Source organism: Ricinus communis, chromosome 5, assembly GCF_019578655.1.
Source record: "Ricinus communis isolate WT05 ecotype wild-type chromosome 5, ASM1957865v1, whole genome shotgun sequence".
Taxonomy (NCBI): Eukaryota; Viridiplantae; Streptophyta; class Magnoliopsida; order Malpighiales; family Euphorbiaceae; genus Ricinus; species Ricinus communis.
In genome coordinates this window covers 6,117,447-6,140,030 of record NC_063260.1, presented here as the reverse complement: position 1 = coordinate 6,140,030, position 22,584 = coordinate 6,117,447, and the positions used below count along the sequence as shown (strand labels likewise).

Genomic DNA, 22,584 nt, shown 5'->3' with positions numbered 1-22,584 from the left:
CAATCCATCAGGTAGCATGTTCTATTATCGTTTCATCCCAAGTTACAGTACAATCTTAGCATCAATAATATTAAAATAACGTAAATCATAGACAATCATAGAATTACTCAATTTAATATTAAATGCTAAAATTGAATAACATCGGTTTAAATGAAACTATGGTTATATGTAATATTCATAGTAATATAATAATAGTGATAAAAATAGTGGTAATTAAGATGATGATGATGATAATAATAATAATAATTATTATTATTATTGTTATTGTTATTATTATTATTATTATTATTATTAATAATAAATAGTAATAATAATAATTAAATAACATTGCATTAAATAGTAACATGACACATGCACCGTTCATTATACGACTTTAAATCACAGTGCTGTTGAATTTTTTTTAGCTGCTCCTACGCCTCTAGCGGAGCTAGCTGAATCATAGGAATATCTATTCATAGAAATAATTAAATCAGTAAAATAAAAAAATAAAAAAAAATATGTATTTCTTATAAATAACCCTAGGCTTAGACTTCTAGGATTTGACTGTTTAAGAATCCCAACTTGGAAATTCTATCGAAAAATCGGTAGAACCTCCCTAAAATACAGATATTTACCTCTCGTATAACTGGTGTAGAATCTGCTAAAAACACTTCTAGTATTTATTAAATATTTAACAGGAGTCGGGTCACCCATATCTACATCATTTTCTCTACTCCGCAGCACAATATAGTTCACAACTAATAAATAACAGTCCGGCATTAATGTTTATTTCACAATCCAACTTACAAATAATTTCTCAAAATTTCATTTAATTATTCACAGCCACAATTATTACAAATTAAAATAATCTTTTTTTTAATTTCATTAATTAATCCATAATATTTATAATTAATCTAACAATCAACTTAATTAAATTTATTAATTATTTATAATTAATAATTAATGGTGATAATATTTTCTAAAATCTTTAATTAATTTATTGATTTCAAATAAAATTTTATCGAGCCAAAAATTCAATGTTACACCGAGGTCCAAAAGTCGGTACAATCAACAGTGTCGGAATTCGAAACTGGAGGTGCCTATGCGCAACTTGAGATGCGTAGAGTACCAAAATCACAACCTAAATCTTTCCAGAGAATGCCAAATCATGGTGGAAAAGAATCTATTCGGATGAGATGAAACTACATTTGCCGACAAGGATGACTGGCGGAGGAGGGCTCGTCTTAAGGTTTTGAGGGATGGAGAGTCCAATTTCGGCATTAGTTTGGACAGAAAACTCCGGTAGGAGGTGAAACAATAGGAGCAGTTTGTGGTATCCTTCTCCCTTGCTCCAACGATATTCCAGTAGGAAAAAGAAGGGGAGTGGGTCATCGGTGAGAAGAAAGGGAGGGAGGGGCATTTGGTTGGTGATATGGACGGCAAAAATGGAGAAAAATAGTAGTGTGGGACTGTTATATAGATGGAAAAAGAAGAAGGAGAGGGGAGGGGCTGATTGTGTAATTTTTTAAAGGAAAAAATACACTTTTAGCCCATCAACTAAACCTAACTAGAGAAAAAATCGCCCAATCTAAGTAGTTGCATATTTTCTCTCTTAATTTGTTTGTATAAATACACATATATATACTTCTATACTTATTTATTCATATGAGCCTATGCCTAAGCACCCATTGTAATAAAAATATAACACAGTTAATTAATTAAAAAAATTGAATTTACTTTTAAATCACAAAGTAAAGTTATAAAATTACCAAATTCAATCCAACATAATTAATTTGTGAAATTTAAAATTTGGTATTTATTAAAATAATTAGTTAGTATAATAAATTAAATAATCACTCAAGCTTAATATTGAAAATACTTATTTACTAAAATGCCCGTAAAAGAAACTAATGAAATTAATATCTAAAAATTGAGGGTATTACATCACTGCCCCCTTAAGAAAAATTCATACTCAAATTTGAAAAGGACAAGGCTTACCTTAAGACTGTAAAAAATAGAGGTAGGAATCTCTCATCTCCTACTCCATTTTCCACGTGCATTCCTCAGTCTAATGATTTTGCCACAATACTTTTGCCATCGATATAACCTTAGAGCGAGGCTGACAAACCTAAGTATCCACAATAATGGTTGGCTGCTCCTCATAAGTCAAATCTTCGCTTACCTCTATACACTAAGGTTGCAACACATGCGAGAGATCTGAAATATACTTCCTTAGTGTAGATATATGAAACACAGGATGCACATGTGAGAAATTCAGTGACAAATTTTAGGCTACCTCTCAAATTCTATCTATAATCTCAAATGGTCCCACAAAATATGGGGCTACCTTGCCCTTCTTACCAAATTACATCACAGCTCTGCTCCCCCCCCCCCCCCAAAAAAAGAGACTAATTCTTGCTCTCCGGAAGACTACAATCACCGGTTGGGTTAGTCCAACCAAGAAAAACATAGGAGTCTTTGGGCATTGCTTGGGCCGAGTAAAGAAAAGACTGACTACTTATCAACTAGATTCTCCCTTTTCTTACATGCAATTCCCCTCTTTCGGTAAGCATCCAGTATCTTCCCGTGCAGGTTGTCGCCTTTCTTGACAGATTTCCCTTTTTTTTCTTATGTCATCAACTATAACCCAAAAAGAACCCGATTCCGTAAACAACATAGAGGAAGAATGATCAATCAAAACCTCTTCCCAAACTGTACAAGCTTCTTCCAAAGCATTCGACTTTTTGGGTATAGATGATGATATCTATACAGATGGATCTTTTTTAGGATCATCCTGGTCTTAACCCTTCAAGTGAACATATAGTAGAGATTCGATCTAATATACACGATAAATTGGGGGAGTTAACTCTTCTGCCTTCTAAAAGTTGTCTTTAGTCTCTTGCAGATGATAAGTATCTTTTCCGAAGTAATATGAACCAACTCTGGTCCTACTAATTTCCACTCACCAACTTCTGCCCCACATACAGGAGATATGCAGTTTCTGCCATATAACGCCTCATAAGGAGCAATCTTGATGCTCGCATGACAACTTTTATTATAAGCAAACTCAATCAATGGCAAGTACCAATCCCACTGACCACTAAAATCCATAGACACTAGATTTTGAAAAATTGATTTCAGGCCAAATCGCGAGTGAGACTTGTATCTCTCAAACGCGAAAATTGGATTTCTGACTGTTACTCGGTATCTAAGCTTTTCGCACACGTAAAGCACAAACTCCTAACTGCGATTTTAGAAGTTTTATAACCGTTAGACACATTTTATAAATATTGTGGATGTATTCATCATATCGCGATCACGGCTATTATTAAAACTACATATTAAAAAATGAGATGTTTTTAATTTCAATTTTCAATGTCATAATAGTTGTTTCTTTTGATTTCTTTGCCTATGAAAACTCTAGAAAGTTATTCTCATAACTTTTGATTACTTTCTAAGCTTCATTATTCAAATTTTTCATCTTTCTTCTATTTTTTCTATTTACAACTTCAAACCTCTTACTCTTCTTGTCATCCCAATTCAAATGGTACTAAAGTTTAAACCTTCAAGGGGTGATAAGGTGAAAAGAGTTGTACTGGAAGCTATTCAAGATGATGTTACTCAAATAATTGAGAGAATGGGGTTAGTGAGAAAGAAAGAAAGAGATAATAAATAATTACCTCCAAAGAAGTAGTTGCCTATAAGGTTCCATCTAGACATTCTCTTAGGTAATTAGAAATTGAGAAGGAAGTAATGGATGGCATAAATGTAGTTAGTTGGGAAGAATTTGTCTTTCCAAATGAAGATAGTTATGTAATAATGTCAAGAAGAAATTAAGTGATCCGCTAGGATATTATGGCATTACTTTTAGTCTTTTTAGAAAGCAATTTAGTCTAACTAGAGATTAAGTGGTCGAAGTCTTTGGATTGTATGTTGATAGGTACGTTCACATAATGGACATGGAAAGCTACTTCAACCAATTTTGGTCCTCCATCTCCACTGAAGAAAGATTTGATCCCAGATCCTCCCTTGCTAAAAGTATCAAAACCCTTCATCTTTAGTTCCTTCACCGAATTATTAATTTCACCATTAACCCTAAAGGTGATGGTAATGAGATAATAAGATAATACATTATTCATGAGACGTTGTGAATTGTGGTGTTAGATTACTTTATGTGATTAAGAAGTCCATTTGGCAATTAGAAGTTTGAATAGCAAGAACTGGTTAATAACACTTAGAGATAAGGATAATTAACTAGCTGGATTAAGAATTAACAAAGCTTAATAGAGGTGAATTTAAGCTTAATGCTAATTTAAGAATCAATCGTTAGGAAGAGATTCCAACTTTAGGTTATTAGGTTTAGGAATTCAGTTATCTCAAAAGAGAAACCGAATTCAGTTAAGAATTCATCTATGGGTAGCATAATTGGAGTCATCAATCCTTTATCTTTTGTTTGATTGCCAACTAGTTTAGGTTCCCTTTGGGTTTGCTTTCTTGTCTTGGTTATTTCATTTATCCATTTATTCCTGCATCTCCCTTAGAACTTAGCTTGTAGCTATTAGTTAGTGTAGAAATTATTCATCATTCATTTTAGGTTAATATAACAAAGAACAAAGGAGTAACTCTAGGCTTTCACTTTCTCGAGGAATACGACCTTGATACTCGCCATTAGTGCTATACTGCATCGATAGGTACACTGCTTTAGATTGTAGCTGCATAGATAGTAAACATCAGCAGCACTCTAAGGTACGATGTTACATGAATGAATCGAGTTGCACATCGAAATAGAGTGGGGAATGGTTGATAACATATATGTAAAGAGTTGGAACTAATTATATGAGGTGCCTTTTGGTTGTTTGGTTGTGGAGTTGTAGAAACTCCAAAGTTAAACGTGCTTGGTTTAGAGAAATTCCAGGATGGGGGACCTCTTGGGAAGTCCTCGAACCCGCCAAAGGGATAAAACCATGAGGCCAGTGGGGGACCAAAGCGGATAATATCTCATATGATATGGTTTCGGATCGTTACATTTTGCAAAGGAGTTTTCACAAACTCACCCCAAACTTAGAGTTTAGGGCTCACACCAAACCTTACAATTTGTGTTTTATGGCTAACAAACAATCCTTATAAGAGTTTTATCTAGGCTAACTCTGAAATTCAATCCCTTAGTGTTTAGGCTAACACTCAAATCTTGCTAGAGGATTCAAGCTCTTACAACAACCAAAGATTATTAGAATTGATTGTAAAAAAAAAGAACTAATGCACAATAGTATAAGTTTTTGGTGGTTTGCGATCAACCATTAAATAGCCATTTGAGGTGGTTTTTATACCCTAACAACCTCAAGTAGCCATTACTCATTACATCCTAAAACTTCACCAAATAATTACTTTAAGATAGTGCATTAAAATGCATTATCAGAGTGCAACTCACAGTCATGTTTTTTTGGTCATAGTCGTGAATCTTGAAAAGCCTTCAATAGTTATCTGATGTGGCACTGAGACATTAGCTGCTTCGAAAGTAACCGTTGATGGTTTGTAATGATCATATCATTTTATGAAATTCGCTGTCGTGTCATCCTAGCATGCGATCGCGATCCTCAATCTTTGAAAGCCTTTTATCTCTACCTTAAAAGTCTCCCTTTTACGGTCACGCCTTTCGTGGTGCAGTCACGATTCTCAAGCAGCCTTAGGTTCTTTACTTTGATTAATGCTACAACAATAACACTTGAAATAACATGATATAGCCTTAATTTGTGTGTTAATATCAAAATTAGACTTTAGCCTTATGTCAAAGCATATAGGCTAACACTTGTCTAAAGATGATATCATAAATCAAGGGAGAGTTTAAGTACTTTATATGTGTATGAACTTCTTTTATCTTGTTATTTTCTGTCACTCAACTTTAATAGTCAAAAATAAAAAATGGGAAATTATTAGCCTAAGTTTTTTATGACAAAAAGCATCCTTGATTTTAACATTAACTATTAAATTAAGTGTCTCTAACCTTGGTTTTCAAGTGTCTTTCTTGAAAGATTCATCTAAATCTTAGAAAGATCAAGAATCTTTTCTGCCCCCTAAATCACGACTGCCACTAACTACTCGTGATCGCAATATTCATATTCATGTGACCGTTGAAGCTGAAGGGTACATCGCGACCATGAGTCAAGTAATCATGCTCGTGAAAAATGGCAATAGTAGGTTTAGCAGATGGAGTTGCGACCGTGATGCTATCTAAAATGGTTTATCACTGGTAGATCGCGACCACACCAAAGCCCTCCCAACCGCAAAGATCATATCCATTAGGAAGGCCACTAATGGTTACCTCTAACATGATGAATCACCATTGCCACTTTAAGAATCATGACTGTAAAATACAAGTTGCGAGCATGAATAAGGTATAGCGACTATGACTATGCTCTGATAGTGCTTTTAATACACTATCTAGAGCTTAAAGCAACAATATGGCCTATATGCATAGAGTAACGCCTCTCTAGTCTTTTAAGAATAAATACCCCCTTTAAAGGACTTCTATGATTGATTAACAACATCCTATTTTGTCATATTACTGTTCAATTCTTTCACATCTTCTTTATTATTTTTGTGAGTAATTAACTTTGGAAAGGTTATTGTAGACCTTTAAATGCTCTTGTAAAGGTTTGACTGTTAGCCTAAATATTTAGGATTGGATTTGAGAGTTAGCCTAGATAAAAATCTTGTAAAAATTGTGTGTTAGCCATAAAACACAAGTGGAAAGGTTTGGTGTGAGTGAATTTGGAAAACTCCAATTAATTATGTAATTGAGATAGTGAAATATCTAATTGGAGATTGATGAATGGATGTAGAGTTGGTTAACACTTGAACCACTATAAATGTGTATGTTCTTCATTCTTCTCTACTCTTTTATTCTTTCTCATTAAATTTTTAATTCATCGTCGTTCTTGTATTCACCAATTCAATCCTCCTTTCTTACTTCATAAGGGCAAACATGTTTATTGAGGAATAATGACAGCTTTAGTGTACTGGAATTAATGACTATTGCTATTCTATTCTAAGGATAAAGTTATAGACTCTATGTCTATTTTATTTTTTATTTGGTTGATTAAGATTTTCTCATTAGGAGGTCATTGCCTAATAATAGACATCCATTTATTGGAAAATATTTTTGATGTATTCTTTATTCTTAGCTTGATCCTTAATTAACTTCTCACTTTGTGAGTACATGCCGATGACTTTCACATTTTACATATGTAGATTAAGATGGAACTTCAATGCTTCACTTCTTACTTCTCTCAATTTTCTTTTCACATTACAAAAACATATTTCATTCTTTTAGAATATGCTTCAACATCTACACTTCTTTCTCCTTGTCCTCCACCCATATTCATTCTTTCCTACTTTACAAGAATATACTATAATCTTTTAAAAGACGCAGTAATTGTCTTTTCACATTCTTGCAACCTCATTTATATCCAACTCATGGCTAATGGATTAAGCTTTATTAACGGGCCATAAATCCAACAATGGACCAAAAAATCTATGGGCTTTCAAATTTGAATAAAAATTAAATAAATTTTCTTTATAAATTTGACCAAATTATTGGATTTGGACCAATGCTAAATTTAAATATAAATAAATCCAAATGATGAAATCTTTAAAATTCATATATTTTAAAATCACGAATTTTAAATGATTTTAAATAAATTCACGATCTTTAGAATCTTTTCTTCCAAGTAAGGCCTTTCATTTTTGTCGTGCATTTATTAAAATAAAATACATAATGTAATTAAAAAAATAGAACTAACTTTTTACTTTATGTTTAAAAAATAAATATTTTATTTTATGTTATAGAATGACTATTTATAATTTAAAAATTGACATATATGAAGAATGTTTTTAAATATTCTTATGTGAAGTGGTCAATTGTCTTAAAAATATAAAAAAATTATAAAAATATACTTTATGATTATATGTTTTTGCATTTAAAAGACTGTAGTTATTTTTATAATCAAGAAATACATATGATTTAGTTTTGTTAAATTTTTACTGCCTTGCAAATTAATATCTTTAAATTTCTATGCTTTAATATTGATATAATTTTTATTTTAATAATAAAATTATTTTATACATAATTTATCATTCAAATAACTATCAAAATACTTCAAAAAATAATATAATTTTATTTTAAAAATTATATGTTTTTATTTTTAATAAGATTAAAAAATATAATATTGATTTTATTTAGTATAAATTTAATATGATTAATTATATATTAAATTATATAATAAATTATTTTATTATTAAAAATAAATATTAGATTAATATTAAACTATGATGATTTTAAAATATGAGTTTATAAAGTAATAAAAATATAAAAAAAATTAAGTTATAAAGTACTTTTCATCATAAAAATATTTATAATTTCTTAAGTGTAAAAAGTGAAATCATAGAGCATTCTTTTACTTTTTATAAAAAATATTACCTATTTTTCTATAAACCCTCCTTTAGGGAAGACTGAGAATAAGAGATCGGAAATCCTTCCCTCAAGGATTACTCCCTCCGGATCTATAGAACCCCTCACACCACCAGAAGAGGTTCTGAACTGGCAAACTTCAAATTCCATTGTCCATAATTTCTATCTAAAGAAAATAGATGGAAAACTGGATCAAGCTCTACATTTGGCTCATAAACTGGACCACAAGTTGGATATATTCTCTCAGGAAGTACTCCAACTCTATTCAACACTCATTGCCAAATATCAAGCTCTGGACAAAGAGCTTCGAGTTCCTCAGCCAATCACTCCAGCCTTCATCTAGAAGGAAAAGGAAATTACCAGGCTAAAAAGGCAAATTGACCAGATTGAACATGATCTTCGAAGAGATCAGACTGCTACGATCCCATCTTTTACATCAGCAGCTTCTACATCTTCTGCTATTGCTCCCTCATACTATTTTTCATTTCCTTTTCTCCCACAGCCAGAACAACAACAAGAAACTCTCTAACAGCCCTTTGGCACTTTCTCTCATCTTTACCCAAGAGACTCAAGAACCCAGCCAAAGAAAATCTCCCCTTCTTTAGTCTCTAAAGAAAAATTACCAGAACAATCTCTCATCAGTCCCTATGATTCTGATTTCTCCTCAAACACCTTAGAAATGGCGGATATCACTGAAATTCTGATGAATACTTCTACTACTGATCCCAGCCCAGAAGTAGTGGAACCTGAGGATGAGGATGCACAGTCATTCTTTGCCCCTACTGGAGCTTCATACCCAAGGTCAAAACCGACAACTGGTACGGGACCTTGGTTCTCCTTTGATGACCTGCCTCCATCAAAATGGAAAGACAAGCTTTCTGAATTCTTGGCATGGATCAATCTCCAAATGACCCTTGAAGGGGCCACACTTAAAAAAGTTCTTGCTGAATTCGTCACAAAGTTCACAGGAAGTTTGAGAGATTGGTTTCAGTCACAGCCTGAGTATACCAGGCTTCAATTTGTGACACTGCCAACTCCATTAGCAGCAGTTACAGTCCTCCATAACCAGTTCCTTAGAAGTTATGATCTTATCATACGACAACAAAAACAAGAATTCTTTGATCGAAATTGTTGTTCGTTAAAAATGAAAGATCTAGAAAGACATTATTCTGCTATGTCTAAACTTTATTATGTCATCAAAGGACATGATGGTGATGATACACTGAAGTATACTTTCATCGCCTCATTACCAGATGAAATACAACTAGAGGTCAACAACATGATTGCTGCAACAAAGAAACCGGTCACCTCCATCACTCTTGGAGAAATTTGGCAATTCACTCTCTCTTCCATCAAGAGACTCTGTGACCAACAGGATTTGTTCAGAAGGCTATCTCAACGAGATTTAATAGTTCAAAAAGCCTGTAATAAAAATCATCTCAAGATCAAGTACAAGGCCTCAACCTGCGTCTGTTCCAATCATAAGAAGAAGACTGGGTATCATTTCCAAAAATACCCGCGCAGGAATAAGGAGTTCAGACAAAGAAAGACGCGCTCAAAAGGGTTCAGATATTTCCGAAAGAAACGGAATCAAGGTCACAAATCTAACAGATGCTACATCTGCAGAAAAAAGGGACACTATGCTAAGAACTGTCCCCAGAATCCGGAAAAATCAGCAAAAATGATTCAACAAGTCAGTATGTCTATGTCCATTCCAGACTCATTTGAAGAGGATATAGAATCTCTCCTCTCATAACAGGATAATCTTACTCCAGAAAGTCTTTTTGGGATTGAGGCGGAATATTCAAATTCCACGGAATCCTCAGAAGGATCCTCTTCAGACTCGGATGATAGTGAGATCCCAATCTTGATGATCAGTCTCTCTTTGAGAGAGGAAAAAGAAGAAGACATTCTGAGAGATGTAATGCAGTACCCGTTCTCTCCACATCCACTCCCTTAGTTAGCTCAGTTCGCTACTCCCGAATTCTCTCAGCCTGTGACCAAAATCCCTCCAGTACCCTATGTTCCTATACAAATCCTACCCTCAAAATATAAAAAACCTGTTCCAGTTATAGCTTTCTTTGACACTAGAGCTCAAAGAAGCATGATGAATCCAGAGGTCCTTCCATCTGAATACTGGAAGCCCCATGATCAGTTTTTCAGGGCAGCCAATGGTCAAACCTTCAAAACTACTATGATCACAAAACAGAAAATCGGGATACAGTGTTTCCCTGATTGCGTAGTATGGACGCATATCATTGGTTCGGATCTTCCAAGCAAGGACATCCTAATAGGGTTTGATGTTTATCATTAAGCTCAGAAGCTCCATATTCTTCCCACTGGCATAAAATTCAAAAGACAATTTCGGCCATACACAGAGACCTCAAATCTGTTCACTATAGCAGATATTGGTCCACCATTCTTGCAATACATAAAAAAATTCCTTCTCTTTTGTCCAGAATCTCATTCACATTTACAGCACCCTCTTCCACTATGGAAAAATCCCCAGTTCTATATCAGTCTCCCTTTCAAGCTCAATGAGGATATCAACCCCACAAAGGCCACACATTTGGGAATGTCTCCTACAGATCTAGCCCTTGCTAGATCAAAGTGCCTAACCCTGTTACAGCAAGGTCTCATTGAGCCCACAACCTCACAATGGGCTTGTCAAGCCTTTTATGTGGAAAAACGGTCTGAAAAGATACGAGGAAAAAAGAGACTTGTCATAGACTACAAGCCCCTAAACCATTTCTTACAAGACAACAAATTCCCTCTCCCTCGAATCTCAAACCTCAAGGTCCATATCCAGAAGGCCCAATTCTATTCCAAATTTGACCTGAAAGTGGACTTTTGGCAGCTGGGTATCCAGCCCTCAGAGAGATACAAAACAACCTTTTGTATCCCTAATGCCCAGTATCAATGGACAGTCATGCCTTTTGGGCTCAAAACGGCCCCTTCACAATTTCAAAAGACCATGATTGAGATCTTTGGGCCTATCCTTTACTCCTCTTTGATCTACATTGATGACATTCTTCTATTCTCAGAAACAGCTGAGGAACATCATCAACTCCTAAAACAATTCCTCGCCATTATTCAAAAATATGGCATCATGCTGTCAGAAAAGAAAAGTCTTATTGGCCGACAAGAGATAGAATTCCTTGGCATGCAATTCAAAAATGGCCAATACACGTATGGTCCCCATCTGACAAAGGAACTTGATCACTTTCCAGAAGAAAATCTCTCAGTAAAACAAATTCAACAGTTCCTTGGGATTCTGAATTATGTCAGAGAAGCCATACCACACCTGTCCAGTTACACGTGCCATCTCTCAAAGATGCTCAAAAAGGACCCTCCTCCTTGGGGAACAGATAAGACTACAGCTGTCCGAAAACTAAAAGAGCTGGCTCGCAATCCTCCACCTCTTACTATCCCATCCACAGGAAAGCTCATTCTCCAGACAGATGCGTCTGATTATGCATGGGGGGCCATCCTCCTTGAAAACCTCAATGGCAAAGAACAACTGTGTGGTTATGCATCTGGACAGTTTTCTTCCTCAGAAAGACATTACCACACAATCTACAAGGAGATTTTGGCAGTCAAATATGGGATAAAGAAATTCGAATTCTTTTTGATTGGACAACACTTCCTGGTTCTGATGGATAATTCTTCTTTTCCAAAAATCCTTGAATTCAACCAGAAAGCCTTACCAGAACCTTAATTATTGCGGTTAAAATCATGGTTCAGCAGGTATGATTTTGAAGTTCAGCATATAAAAGGGACGAGAAATCTAATTCCAGATTTCTTATCCAGACTTTCAAAACCACAAAATCAACCTATAGTCCTCCTCACCTCGACAATAAATCTTTCTATAATCTTTATGGCTTCTTCATCTTCAAAAACCACTTTGCAACCTCCCTCACCATCAGATCTTCCCACCAACATCACAACTAAACAGGTCACTGATTTTGCCAGAAATATGATGTTCCATTATTTGGCAACCTTTCAACAAACTTTTTCACTATCCATCCAACCCAACTTCTTTTGTCCAGATTACCCTTGGTGTCTGATTTATCACCTGTCTCCTACCCATCCGCAGATTGAAAGTGAATTATGGTTCTTATGGTGTCTCTCTACAGTTTGTCATCATGCTATTGAAATTCCCATCATGGATCTCTTACATTTCTTCAATAATGAAACAAATTCGGGATCATATCCATGGAGATACCTCACTTGGTTCAAAACTCCGTACCAATGGACAAGGGAACTCCTTAAGCTTATGCATGAGAACAGATTATTTACAGATAATAATCCCAGAGCTTCAGAATACCATGCCATTTTCATCTTCCACAGGCCTTACCTTCAGTTCTCGGAAGACACTTATGCAACTCAAAATATCTGCCATTATTGGAGAACACTTGATGTACCTTTGCATCTTGCTCCTCCACCAATCACAAAAGATCTGAAGCAGGCCCTCCAACTAAGAAATGAATTAGGAACGACTGATGTCTCTACACCATTAGTCTGCACTTTCAATGGACATCTGTGGTCTGAACACCCCATTGGACATTTCAACTTTCCCATACTTCCGACCCCACTGGATGATCCAAGCCTGACCAATGAACAGAAGGATGCCATCATGCAAGATTCTCAGCCAATGGATGATTATCACTATGACAGTATTTTTTTAAATACGTGGTGTGTGCTGGACATCAAGACAAACACTCTACTCAATAATTCAAAAGATAATGGTTGTGTGTGCTGGAGATCAAGACAAGTTTTTCTCTTCCATAATAATACAATAAAGAAGATGAGATGTCAATTTCATCTTTCGGTGCATTATTTTCCACATGTGTATAGTAGCTGCATTATTAAGATTTTTGTCTTAAGATGCATGTGAAGCTGTCGGTGCATGTATTATTAGTCTTTGAGCTGTCAGTCAGTTTATTATGGGTTTTCACTTTTGTAAGTGGGAAATCAAGATAAGATTCCCACCTTGTCTCTCGCTGTCGTTTTGTATTATCACTTCTCTATATAAGGAGAGGTCGGTTGAGAATAAAATCAAGCAAGTTTTCCCTTTCATCTATGACTATCATACTCTCTCTTATGGCTTTCTAAAATTTTCTTCATTCTCTTCTTCTCGATCCATTGGCAATGAACTAATTGTTGCACGATCTGTTTCTTCTATGATCCAAAAGGGCTAACTCGGCTATCAAAGTCCAAAAGAGCAGAAAGACCTCCCATGGCGAGGTGCCTCTTTATGGTCTTAGCTTGAGGACATTCTCCTGCCTTGAGTTTACAGCACGAAGATTATAGAATGAACAACTCTCGGCTCCCAATAATGAGAAATAAAAAGGAATATTAAAAATTCGAATGGCTGAAGCTGATTCTTTGAAATTTCACTTAATTTATTTACTTAATCTAATCTATTTCTAATCTATTTAGATTATTTTTCCCCCCGACCAAATCCACCCACGTTAGGATTACTCGTTAATGGTTGATGAAGTTTGATGGATTCTTCGTCAGATTCGACCTCGTACTCATACTTAGTATGCCCAAAACCTAAAGTGGTTGGTAAAAAGGACAATTCTCTGATTGACTGACACAAAGTCCACCTGTGGTACTTTCATATTCCTTTTCCTTTCCATCAAACAAGAAAAACAAGGGACGAGGAAAAAAAAAAAAAACCTCTTCTGCGAGTTTCTTTCTTCTCCAGCAGCAATGGCATCTTCGATTCCTAAGCTTCTGCTTCTCCTTTCACTCATCGCTTCCCTCTTAATCTCCGTGTCTGCAAGACCTTGCAAAACCCTTTTCATCTCTTCCTACACCTTCTCAATCCGTCCTCTTAACCCTAACCCTAACTCCAACAACCCATCTTCCGGATTCGTCACAATCGTCACTGAAATCACCCAGAAACAACAACGCTCTTCGGAAGTCTTCCTCGATCCTCGCTTTTTCCGGGCTGTCGGTGATGACAATTCCGAGTCCCAACAAGTCATCCATCAGCAACAACAACAGAAGGAAGAAGGTGGCGTCGTCTTGCCTTTTGGACTTGGGCTTTCTTCCTACGACATCAATTCTCTTCGTGATCGTACCAAAGACATTCTTAGTGTTGTTGTTGCTTTGCTTTTCGGTGTTGGGTGTGGCGCTTTAACTGCTGCTACTATGTACCTGGTTTGGTCTCTGTTCTCCACCAGATATAATTATCACTATGGTGAATTTGACGATGAGGATGATGAAGATGAAGATGAGGATGTTAGTCCTAAGAAGATGGGTTACGTTAAGATTTCTGAGGTTCATTCTGTCCCTAAGCAGGCGGCGGTATGAAGAGATTAACCTTGATTTGTGGTTTTAGGCTTTTATCCTTATTACTACTGTCAATTGGTGTTTTTAATTGTGATGTTTATTAATATTATTATGTCTTGTGGATTATTGCTGAACAAGTATTTCTTATTGTCAAGAAGAATACGACTCTTTTATGTTTTATTACTTTAATTTCTTCTGTATATTGATGGTCGTTGTTTGTTTGCCTTGATTCTACTAGTTGATAATATTATATAATATATACTAATTCTTAATTTGCAAAATCCAAATCATCATTGTGATCAGTAGGATGTTGATTATCATATCTAGCAATTATCTGCATGTGGAAGAGATTGGCCTCCTCTTTTTCTTAAAAGTAAGTTTTTCAACTGATTTTTATTTGTAGAAGAGTGATTATAGAAGTGGCAACATCCTTTATATTGCTATGCTGGCTAATGTCACTAAGCTGGCTTCACTATTTTTGGTAATTATGTGTAGAACATTAGTAATTTGTTGAGTTTTGCCTGTGCATTCTCCCTCGAACTCGATAGAGGACTCCATATCAAGTTCATGTGTCAAATATTGATATTGGGGAATTTACTTTTCTTTAATTATTAACTTTTTGCATCTTTTGAGTAAGATTTGACAGTATTTGATATTGGAATCGTTGAATTGAGAAAGTCAAAACAGGGGAATGGGGAGACACAATCTTCTGAAGAGTTTAAAGCTTAGGTTACTGTTAACGTTGCTGCAACATATACATGTTCCTCAATTTTCATTTCATGAGCAGGCAAGTAACTGAAAATGCAGCTCTTAGAAAAAATTTCCCATCCCACTTGCATGATGTAAATCGAACTGATATCTATATCTTGGACCAGAATGTTGCCTAGTTTGCCCCAAAATACTGATTGATTGATAAAACTAAGTTTCTCATCATGGTTAAATTCATAAACCCTGAAACTTTCTTTCCCTTGGTGCTAATGACTTAATGAAAGTGGCTGCTGATCTGATAGCTCTCACAATTTTCTTATGCTTCTTTGATGGAGATCTGATCTGTCTTAGACCACAAGTAGTAGGATTTAATATTTAGATATGTCTTATCAAGTTGTGGTTTCTGGTATTTCTCTAATGAGATTTATTTCTTGTGGCAAAATTAGAAATTAATTTCATCCTACACTATTTTTAATGTGATAGAACAAATTGATAGGCATATTTCTTTGAATTTTAGAAATTTCATGGTGAGATTGTTTTACCAAAAAAGAGATGGGAGCCAAAAATTATGATTGAGAGATCATGTCAACTTATGCTGTGGTAGAGTTCTGCCATAAAGTGGTTGACTTATAAAGGACTGTGATAAGTCTGGGATATTAATTCTGTCCAGATATTATAAAGTTATAATTCTCTAAATGGTAAAATGGTTCTTGAAATGTTACTTGCTAGTTTATAATTTTAGCTGCATGTTTTCTATGATCTATTATTTTTCTTTAAGATTTCAGCAATTCTATGATCAGATGTTACATTTTTACTGAATGTAAATGCAAATTAATATTGTTGGCAGTGGCATTTCTGGAACCATGGTTTTCTGCCTTTGTCGGTTTCTCTGCCCAGGGATTCATAGTTTTGGCATGAAAACAGGTAGGAAAGGTTTTCTGTAAAAGAAATTGAAGTCAGCTTACATCCATTGAAAAACTGACAGTTAGAGTTTATGTAGGATGCATGTTTCATGGCATTTACATAATACTAACTTATGGAACAGGTAACTTGTGGAGTGGTTTCTTTAATGGCCCGCATCTGTTTAATGCTGATCTGTTTACGCCTCTCTTGCCTTGCTAGACACATGCATTTCATTAAAAGTAACAGTAATAACATAATATTACATTCTTCTTAGAGAAGAGCGTTGCAACTGTTGCATAACAAATCTGAGCATACTTGTGGAGGCATAAGATCTGCACACTGGTTGCAATTGCATAAAGGCTTGAAGAAACTCCGTGTTTAAAAGTTGTTGTGAAGGAATTTTCAAAATGCAAAAGGCTGTATTTGAGGGGTGTCAAGTTGAGATGAAACTGCAGGTATTTGTTTAGGACATGCTAGTATTATACAGGCTGTAATTACCCTAAGGCTCTTTCTCCTCTTGAGATTAGACGTTCTAGTATTATACAGGCTGCGGTGTAGTAAATATTAGTGGGCTCGGAGTGGTTCGGACTCGGGTCTGATCTATTCATGCTAGCAGAAGAAGAAAATGGTTTCTACATTAGGTGATAGGTTCAGGAATCAGCAACAGTATCATTTGAGTTCAGGTAGATGGTCAATTGTAAACACCATAGTCATAGTTTAGGTTGATCACTTATGACGTTTTAACTTGACAGGTGACACTGCTTGTGCTTTGTTTAGTTAAAAAAGGAAGTGAGATCTTGTTTCAGGGGACAACAAGACCAAAGGAAGAGCGTGAGGCATGGAGTTTTTGGAACTGTTCTGAGAGCAATATGTAAACGTGCTTGTTGGGTTCACTAATTTCATCATATAATCGAATTTGAAAACAAAACAAAAAAAAAAAAAAGGTTTGATGCCCTTTAATTTTTGTAAGATGAAGAGATCTCAAGTTAGAATTTTCTGTTTCAGTAGGAATTGGTCATATTTGGGGCCAAAATTCTAAAAGTGGATAAAGTTATTTTCAGATGTGCAGAGCAGTTGATAGCTTGTTTAAGCTCTTTCTAGGTGAAAATAATGATAATTAGCTTCAATGTATTTGATGGTACGATAATATGTGAGTAGGATGCGTGTGTCACAATTTTTGGAAAGCTTAAAGTAAGTTGGAATTGGTTTAAGGAAATGGAGGATGATAGCATTGGTTCAAAGTCAATGAGCACTTGACATGGTAAGGATAGTAGTAGTGCTCTAAAGCCTTTCGTAGTGGATTCTCCATCAGGTGCGGTTGAGAATTTCTTGAGATATTACCTTTTATTTTCATTCGTTTTCTATATCTGAGTTTGTGTTGATTTCAATTTAATACATTTGAATCTTATTTTTTTAATATCTAAATGTTTTTAATTTTAATTTTAATTTAACATACATTTGAATTTTATTTTTAATAATACTTAAACGTTTTTATGTTATGCAATACATATATACATGATCAACAAAGACACATATCAAAAAATATTAAAATATTATTAAAAATTAAATTTTAATATTTTATTAAATTAAAATATTAAATTGACTGAGAGATGAAATTTAAAATATAAATATATATTTGAGCTAATTTTTTCATAAAAAGTATCATGAATGAAATCGATAAGGTATAAATCTTTTCTTAATTAATATGTTAAAACATATTTTATTGAATATGTGCTGGCATGTTATATTTCAACAGAATGATAACTTGTATTAATGAAAGACTTGTATTAATGAAAGATTAGTCAAGTTTTCATTTACTATTTTTAGGATTTAAATATTATCTAATTAGAAAAATAACATATAAGTTAATATATCAATAATTTCAAATAAAAAGATAAAACTTATATATTAACATAATGACTATGTGCCAACTATAAATATATGTCTTTTTTTCTCTGTGTTTAAGACTTTTTAAGACTTTTACATCTCAGGATTTATTAATATGTAGTCGTTCATCCAAGCATGTTTTTATTATTTTAACTATAAATAATAATATAATATGAGTTTATGGAGTATAATAAACATAATTTTTAATATTTTAATTTATCACATTTTTTAAAATGATAATAATTTCAAATATTCTTAAGTGTCTTTATCAATAAAATTTCTAATATTTAAGAATTTTATAAATACAATAAATATAAAAATTATTTGAAAATTATTTATTAATTAGTTTGTAATCATATATAAAATTAGTTCTATAAATATAGCTTATATGCTATTTTTATGATTAGAAATTAATATTTAATTAAAAAATTAAGTTATTTGTTAGTATAATACTAAAGATATAATTAAAATGATATTTTTTAGGTTTAAAATTATCATTTAATTTAAAAATAATTAATATATTAATATATTAATTATACTATAAATATAAAAATTATATATTAGTATATTTAAATGTAAAAATAAATATATATATATATATAAAAAAAGTTTTATATCATATCTTGATTTACTAACTATATATATATATATATATATATAATATTTTGCTTCAATCTCGACTATACAAAACAAAGAAAATATTAAAAATTTAGTTACGATAAGAAATATACTTCGAAAGAAATCGAAGAATTTCTTGGGAATCCCCATTCGTTCTTTTTTTTTTAATAGATTGCCAAAACTTCATCTGGATTTAAATCCTATTAAGAGGTTTACTAGAGATCAGAAATTGTTGAAGAAAGGACAAGATGTTTCTTTTGTCCCTTCTAGGCGATTGGACAATAAAAAAATAGTTAATATATTCAAAATAATCACGTATTTACAAAATAATTAAGGGAAAAGGTGCATTTTAGCTCCTAATGTTGTGTGAGGTGCATATTATTATTAGCCCTTATGTATTTTTAGATGCAGATAACTGAAAAATTCAAGGTTTTGTTGACATTTGTCACCTAATGGTGCCTCTTTAAGATGGAGACAGCCGATATTTGAGGAATTATGTGGCATTTTTTATTTTTTTTAGACTTTTAATCCTCTTCTCCTTCTCTACAGAAAAAAAAAAAAAAGCAAAATAAACACTATCCATTTCTTATTCTCTAAAAAAAAACACTACCATTACGTATTAGTCTTAGTCAATAATGCAGTAACCTCAAAGCAACAACACCATGATGTGATTCCATGAAGGAAATATTATATCAGATCCAACCCTTTTTCCTTTATCGATAATCAAAATTTCATTGACCACCACCCCCTCTTTTATTATTTAAAAAGCATATCCAATTTGAATGTAGCAATGGAAGGGAAAGGGAGAGAAGGAGGGTGAGGAACGGTGGACTGAGTATATTTGAGTGCAATAGAGAAAGAAGCCTCAAGAAAATAAGCGATGCAATTGATTGCCCTCATGCATAATCGAGGAAGTTATTGCCTCTCTGAAACTATCCCTTTCACTTTTAATATCTTCGCCGAAGAAGTTATTGTTCCTCCTTCTTTCTCTATAGAGACATAAGCTAAAAGTGCAGAGGACTTTGTCAGGAGGAAAAGCTTTCACAGGTCTCTGCCTCCCCTTCCTCCTCATCCTCTTCCACCACCACCACATCCACAACTGATTCGAAAGTCAAGGTTAATGAAGTCGGGTTCTTACGAAATTGGTAATGGAGATTCTGTTGGAAAAGATTTAAAATGAAGTTTCACAAGTGAGCTTAAAGAAATTAATTAGGTTTGTAATGTCACGGCCCGACCTGTGGGCCCGTGATCGGCATTAGAGAATGGGTAAGCGTAAGGCTACTGAACCCCGTGGTAAGCCTGACCATTCACTAACTCAAATAAATTGAAATTCGGACTCAGTCCAAAGCACTGATTCACAATTAACCTTAACCATCAAATTCTACATATTTAATTCGATCTGCCAGCATAATTAGGCAAGACCTGTATTTACATAAAATTACAACTAATAAGTCTAATATTTCTACTGCGGAAAATCTAAAATTCTACAAGTCAAATATATCAAAATCAATTACATCAACCCGATGCTGTAGGAGTCGGGTTGCTATATGAGGACTGCGGGAAGACTAACAATCACCTAAAAAACAGTAAAAATGAGACTGTCAGTCTCGAGAGTGAGTTAAAATCATATATCCAAAAATAATTTCAAACATTTCAATAATACATTTATTCAATTTGAAATAAACATTAAGTCATGCAAAAATATACGTGTCATGCCATGCTTAAATAAAAATATAACTTTCACATACTACGGGACGGAGTACTTCAATAGAACCCTAATCCCAACACTAACATCTTGACTCTCTCATTCCAACAGAACTGGCGCCTAGAGAGTGAAGCTCGACCAGAGTCCTTAACTCCAGTCCGGTCACTTAACTATCACTATCAGTCTTAGCCTTTCGACTCTCTTACTCCAATAAGACTGGCGCCCAGAGAGCGAAGCTCGACCAGGGTCCTTAACTCTAGTCTGGTCACTTAGGTTTCTAAATAAACCAATGCCCAAAGAGCAATGCTCGACCAGGGACCTTTACTCCGGCAAACTCACTCTACTCAGCCCAGAGAGCAATGCTCAATCAAGGCAAGTCCTAAATTTACTTTTTAAAAATTTACAAACCTTTACACCTTTATTTTCTATCTCTAATTCATACCGGTGCAACTCATAAAATAACATGTTCTATAGTCGTCCTATTCCGAGTCAATATGAAAACACAAACTATAATACGATAAATGAAACATATATGAATAGTAATTAAATAAATAAATAAAATATTAAATTATTTAATCAGAATTATCATGTAAAAATCTTAGCATGACAGGTGAACAAATATATGACTTTAACTCACAGATCTGACGGCCTCCTAGCTCTGCTCCGATGCCTCGAGTGAAGCGAGCCGAACTGACAGATTATCTAATCATGAAAACAATGTAATCAGAAAAAATAAAACATTTGACAATTAAACCTAGCTTTAGACTCCTAGGACTGATTATCTAGAAATTTTTGACTTGAGTAAATTCTATCAAAAAATCGGCAGAACTTCCCCTAAAAACGGACGTCTACCCCCCGTAAAACGGGTCTAGAACCTACTAGAAAACACTTTAAATATTTCAACAATTATTTAATGGGAGTCGAGCCACCACATTACATTATTTTTTCTGACTCCACTACACAACACAAAACACGATAACTAGCATATGGTCCGACAAACTATTTATTTTAATTAATAAACCTCACATAATTTTTCTAATATTTAACACAACAATTAAACATATAATTTTTATCAAAGAATTCTAAAATCAATGAGTTAGAGAAAATTACCGAAACGTTTGATCACTCAATCGACTCGCCTCCAGCCGCCGGAGTCTGATCGACGATCCGAACGCACCAACAGACTCGAAACAATGCGTTGATGACGATCCCAGCTTCCTATCTTCCGATCTGACCCCCGATCATCCGGAGAGATTTACAGATGATCTCAGCCGTCGATTTTTAAACGGAGTCCGAACGCCACGAAACCGGTGCCTTTGGAAAGCTTGAGCTGAGAGGAGTCTGGATATGTCCTCCGATCAGCTCAAGCTCGCCGGAGCTCGCCGAAAAAACCAGAAAATGCCGGCTGCCACCCATTTTCTCTCTCCACCGCGACTACTAACTCCGAACACCATTTGCTTCGCCGTTGCTCCCAAAAGAAAGCCCAATCTTAGGTGAGTCGATCGCCACCTGACTCGGCCGCCATTGCCGCCGGAAACGCCCCACACGGCGTCAACAGCCGCTGCTTCCTCTCTCTCCTTTTTTTCTTCGCGCTGCCGCCGCCGCCTGCTGGGGCTGCTGTCGCCGGCACCGGCTCTTCTGCTAGCTACTGCCATCGCGCCTCGAGCTCGACGGACGGCAACTCCTCCTCTCTCCCTCTTCCTTCTTCCCCGACCGATTTCCTCTTCTTCTTCCTTTATTTTCCTTTTCTTTTATTTCTTTCCTCATCGGAAATTAGTCCCTGAACTTTTTTTCTTTACCATTTAGTCTCTTAACTTTTTTAATTACAAACAATTTCGTCCAGCAAAAAAATTTCGATTAACCCTTAAACTTTTCTTTAGCTTTTCGATTAAGCTCGTAACTATTTAATTTAGGCCAAATTAGAATTACTGAAAATATAAAATTACTTATTTACCCTTGCTTGTAAATGTAAAATTATCAAAAAGTCCTGCCGACATATTTAATTACAAAAGTA

At 34.5% G+C, this 22,584-nt stretch overlaps 1 protein-coding gene and 1 long non-coding RNA gene across 2 annotated transcripts; one reads left to right on the top strand and one right to left on the bottom strand.

Annotated features, from left to right (window-relative positions):
* Positions 1–14,001: 14,001 nt before the first annotated feature.
* On the top strand, positions 14,002–14,932 carry LOC8276598. Its single transcript, XM_002532938.4, has one exon. It carries the CDS (start codon positions 14,165–14,167, stop codon positions 14,768–14,770), a length of 606 nt encoding a protein of 201 aa, XP_002532984.2. The 5' UTR covers positions 14,002–14,164; the 3' UTR covers positions 14,771–14,932.
* Positions 14,933–20,202: 5,270 nt separating this feature from the next.
* On the bottom strand, positions 20,203–22,330 carry LOC125370225. The gene is made up of 3 exons (XR_007216196.1): positions 21,681–22,330; positions 21,208–21,272; positions 20,203–20,441 (listed from the first exon to the last, which is right to left on the bottom strand). It is a non-coding gene; the product is annotated as an uncharacterized LOC125370225 (long non-coding RNA).
* Between the last annotated feature and the right edge of the window lie 254 nt (positions 22,331–22,584).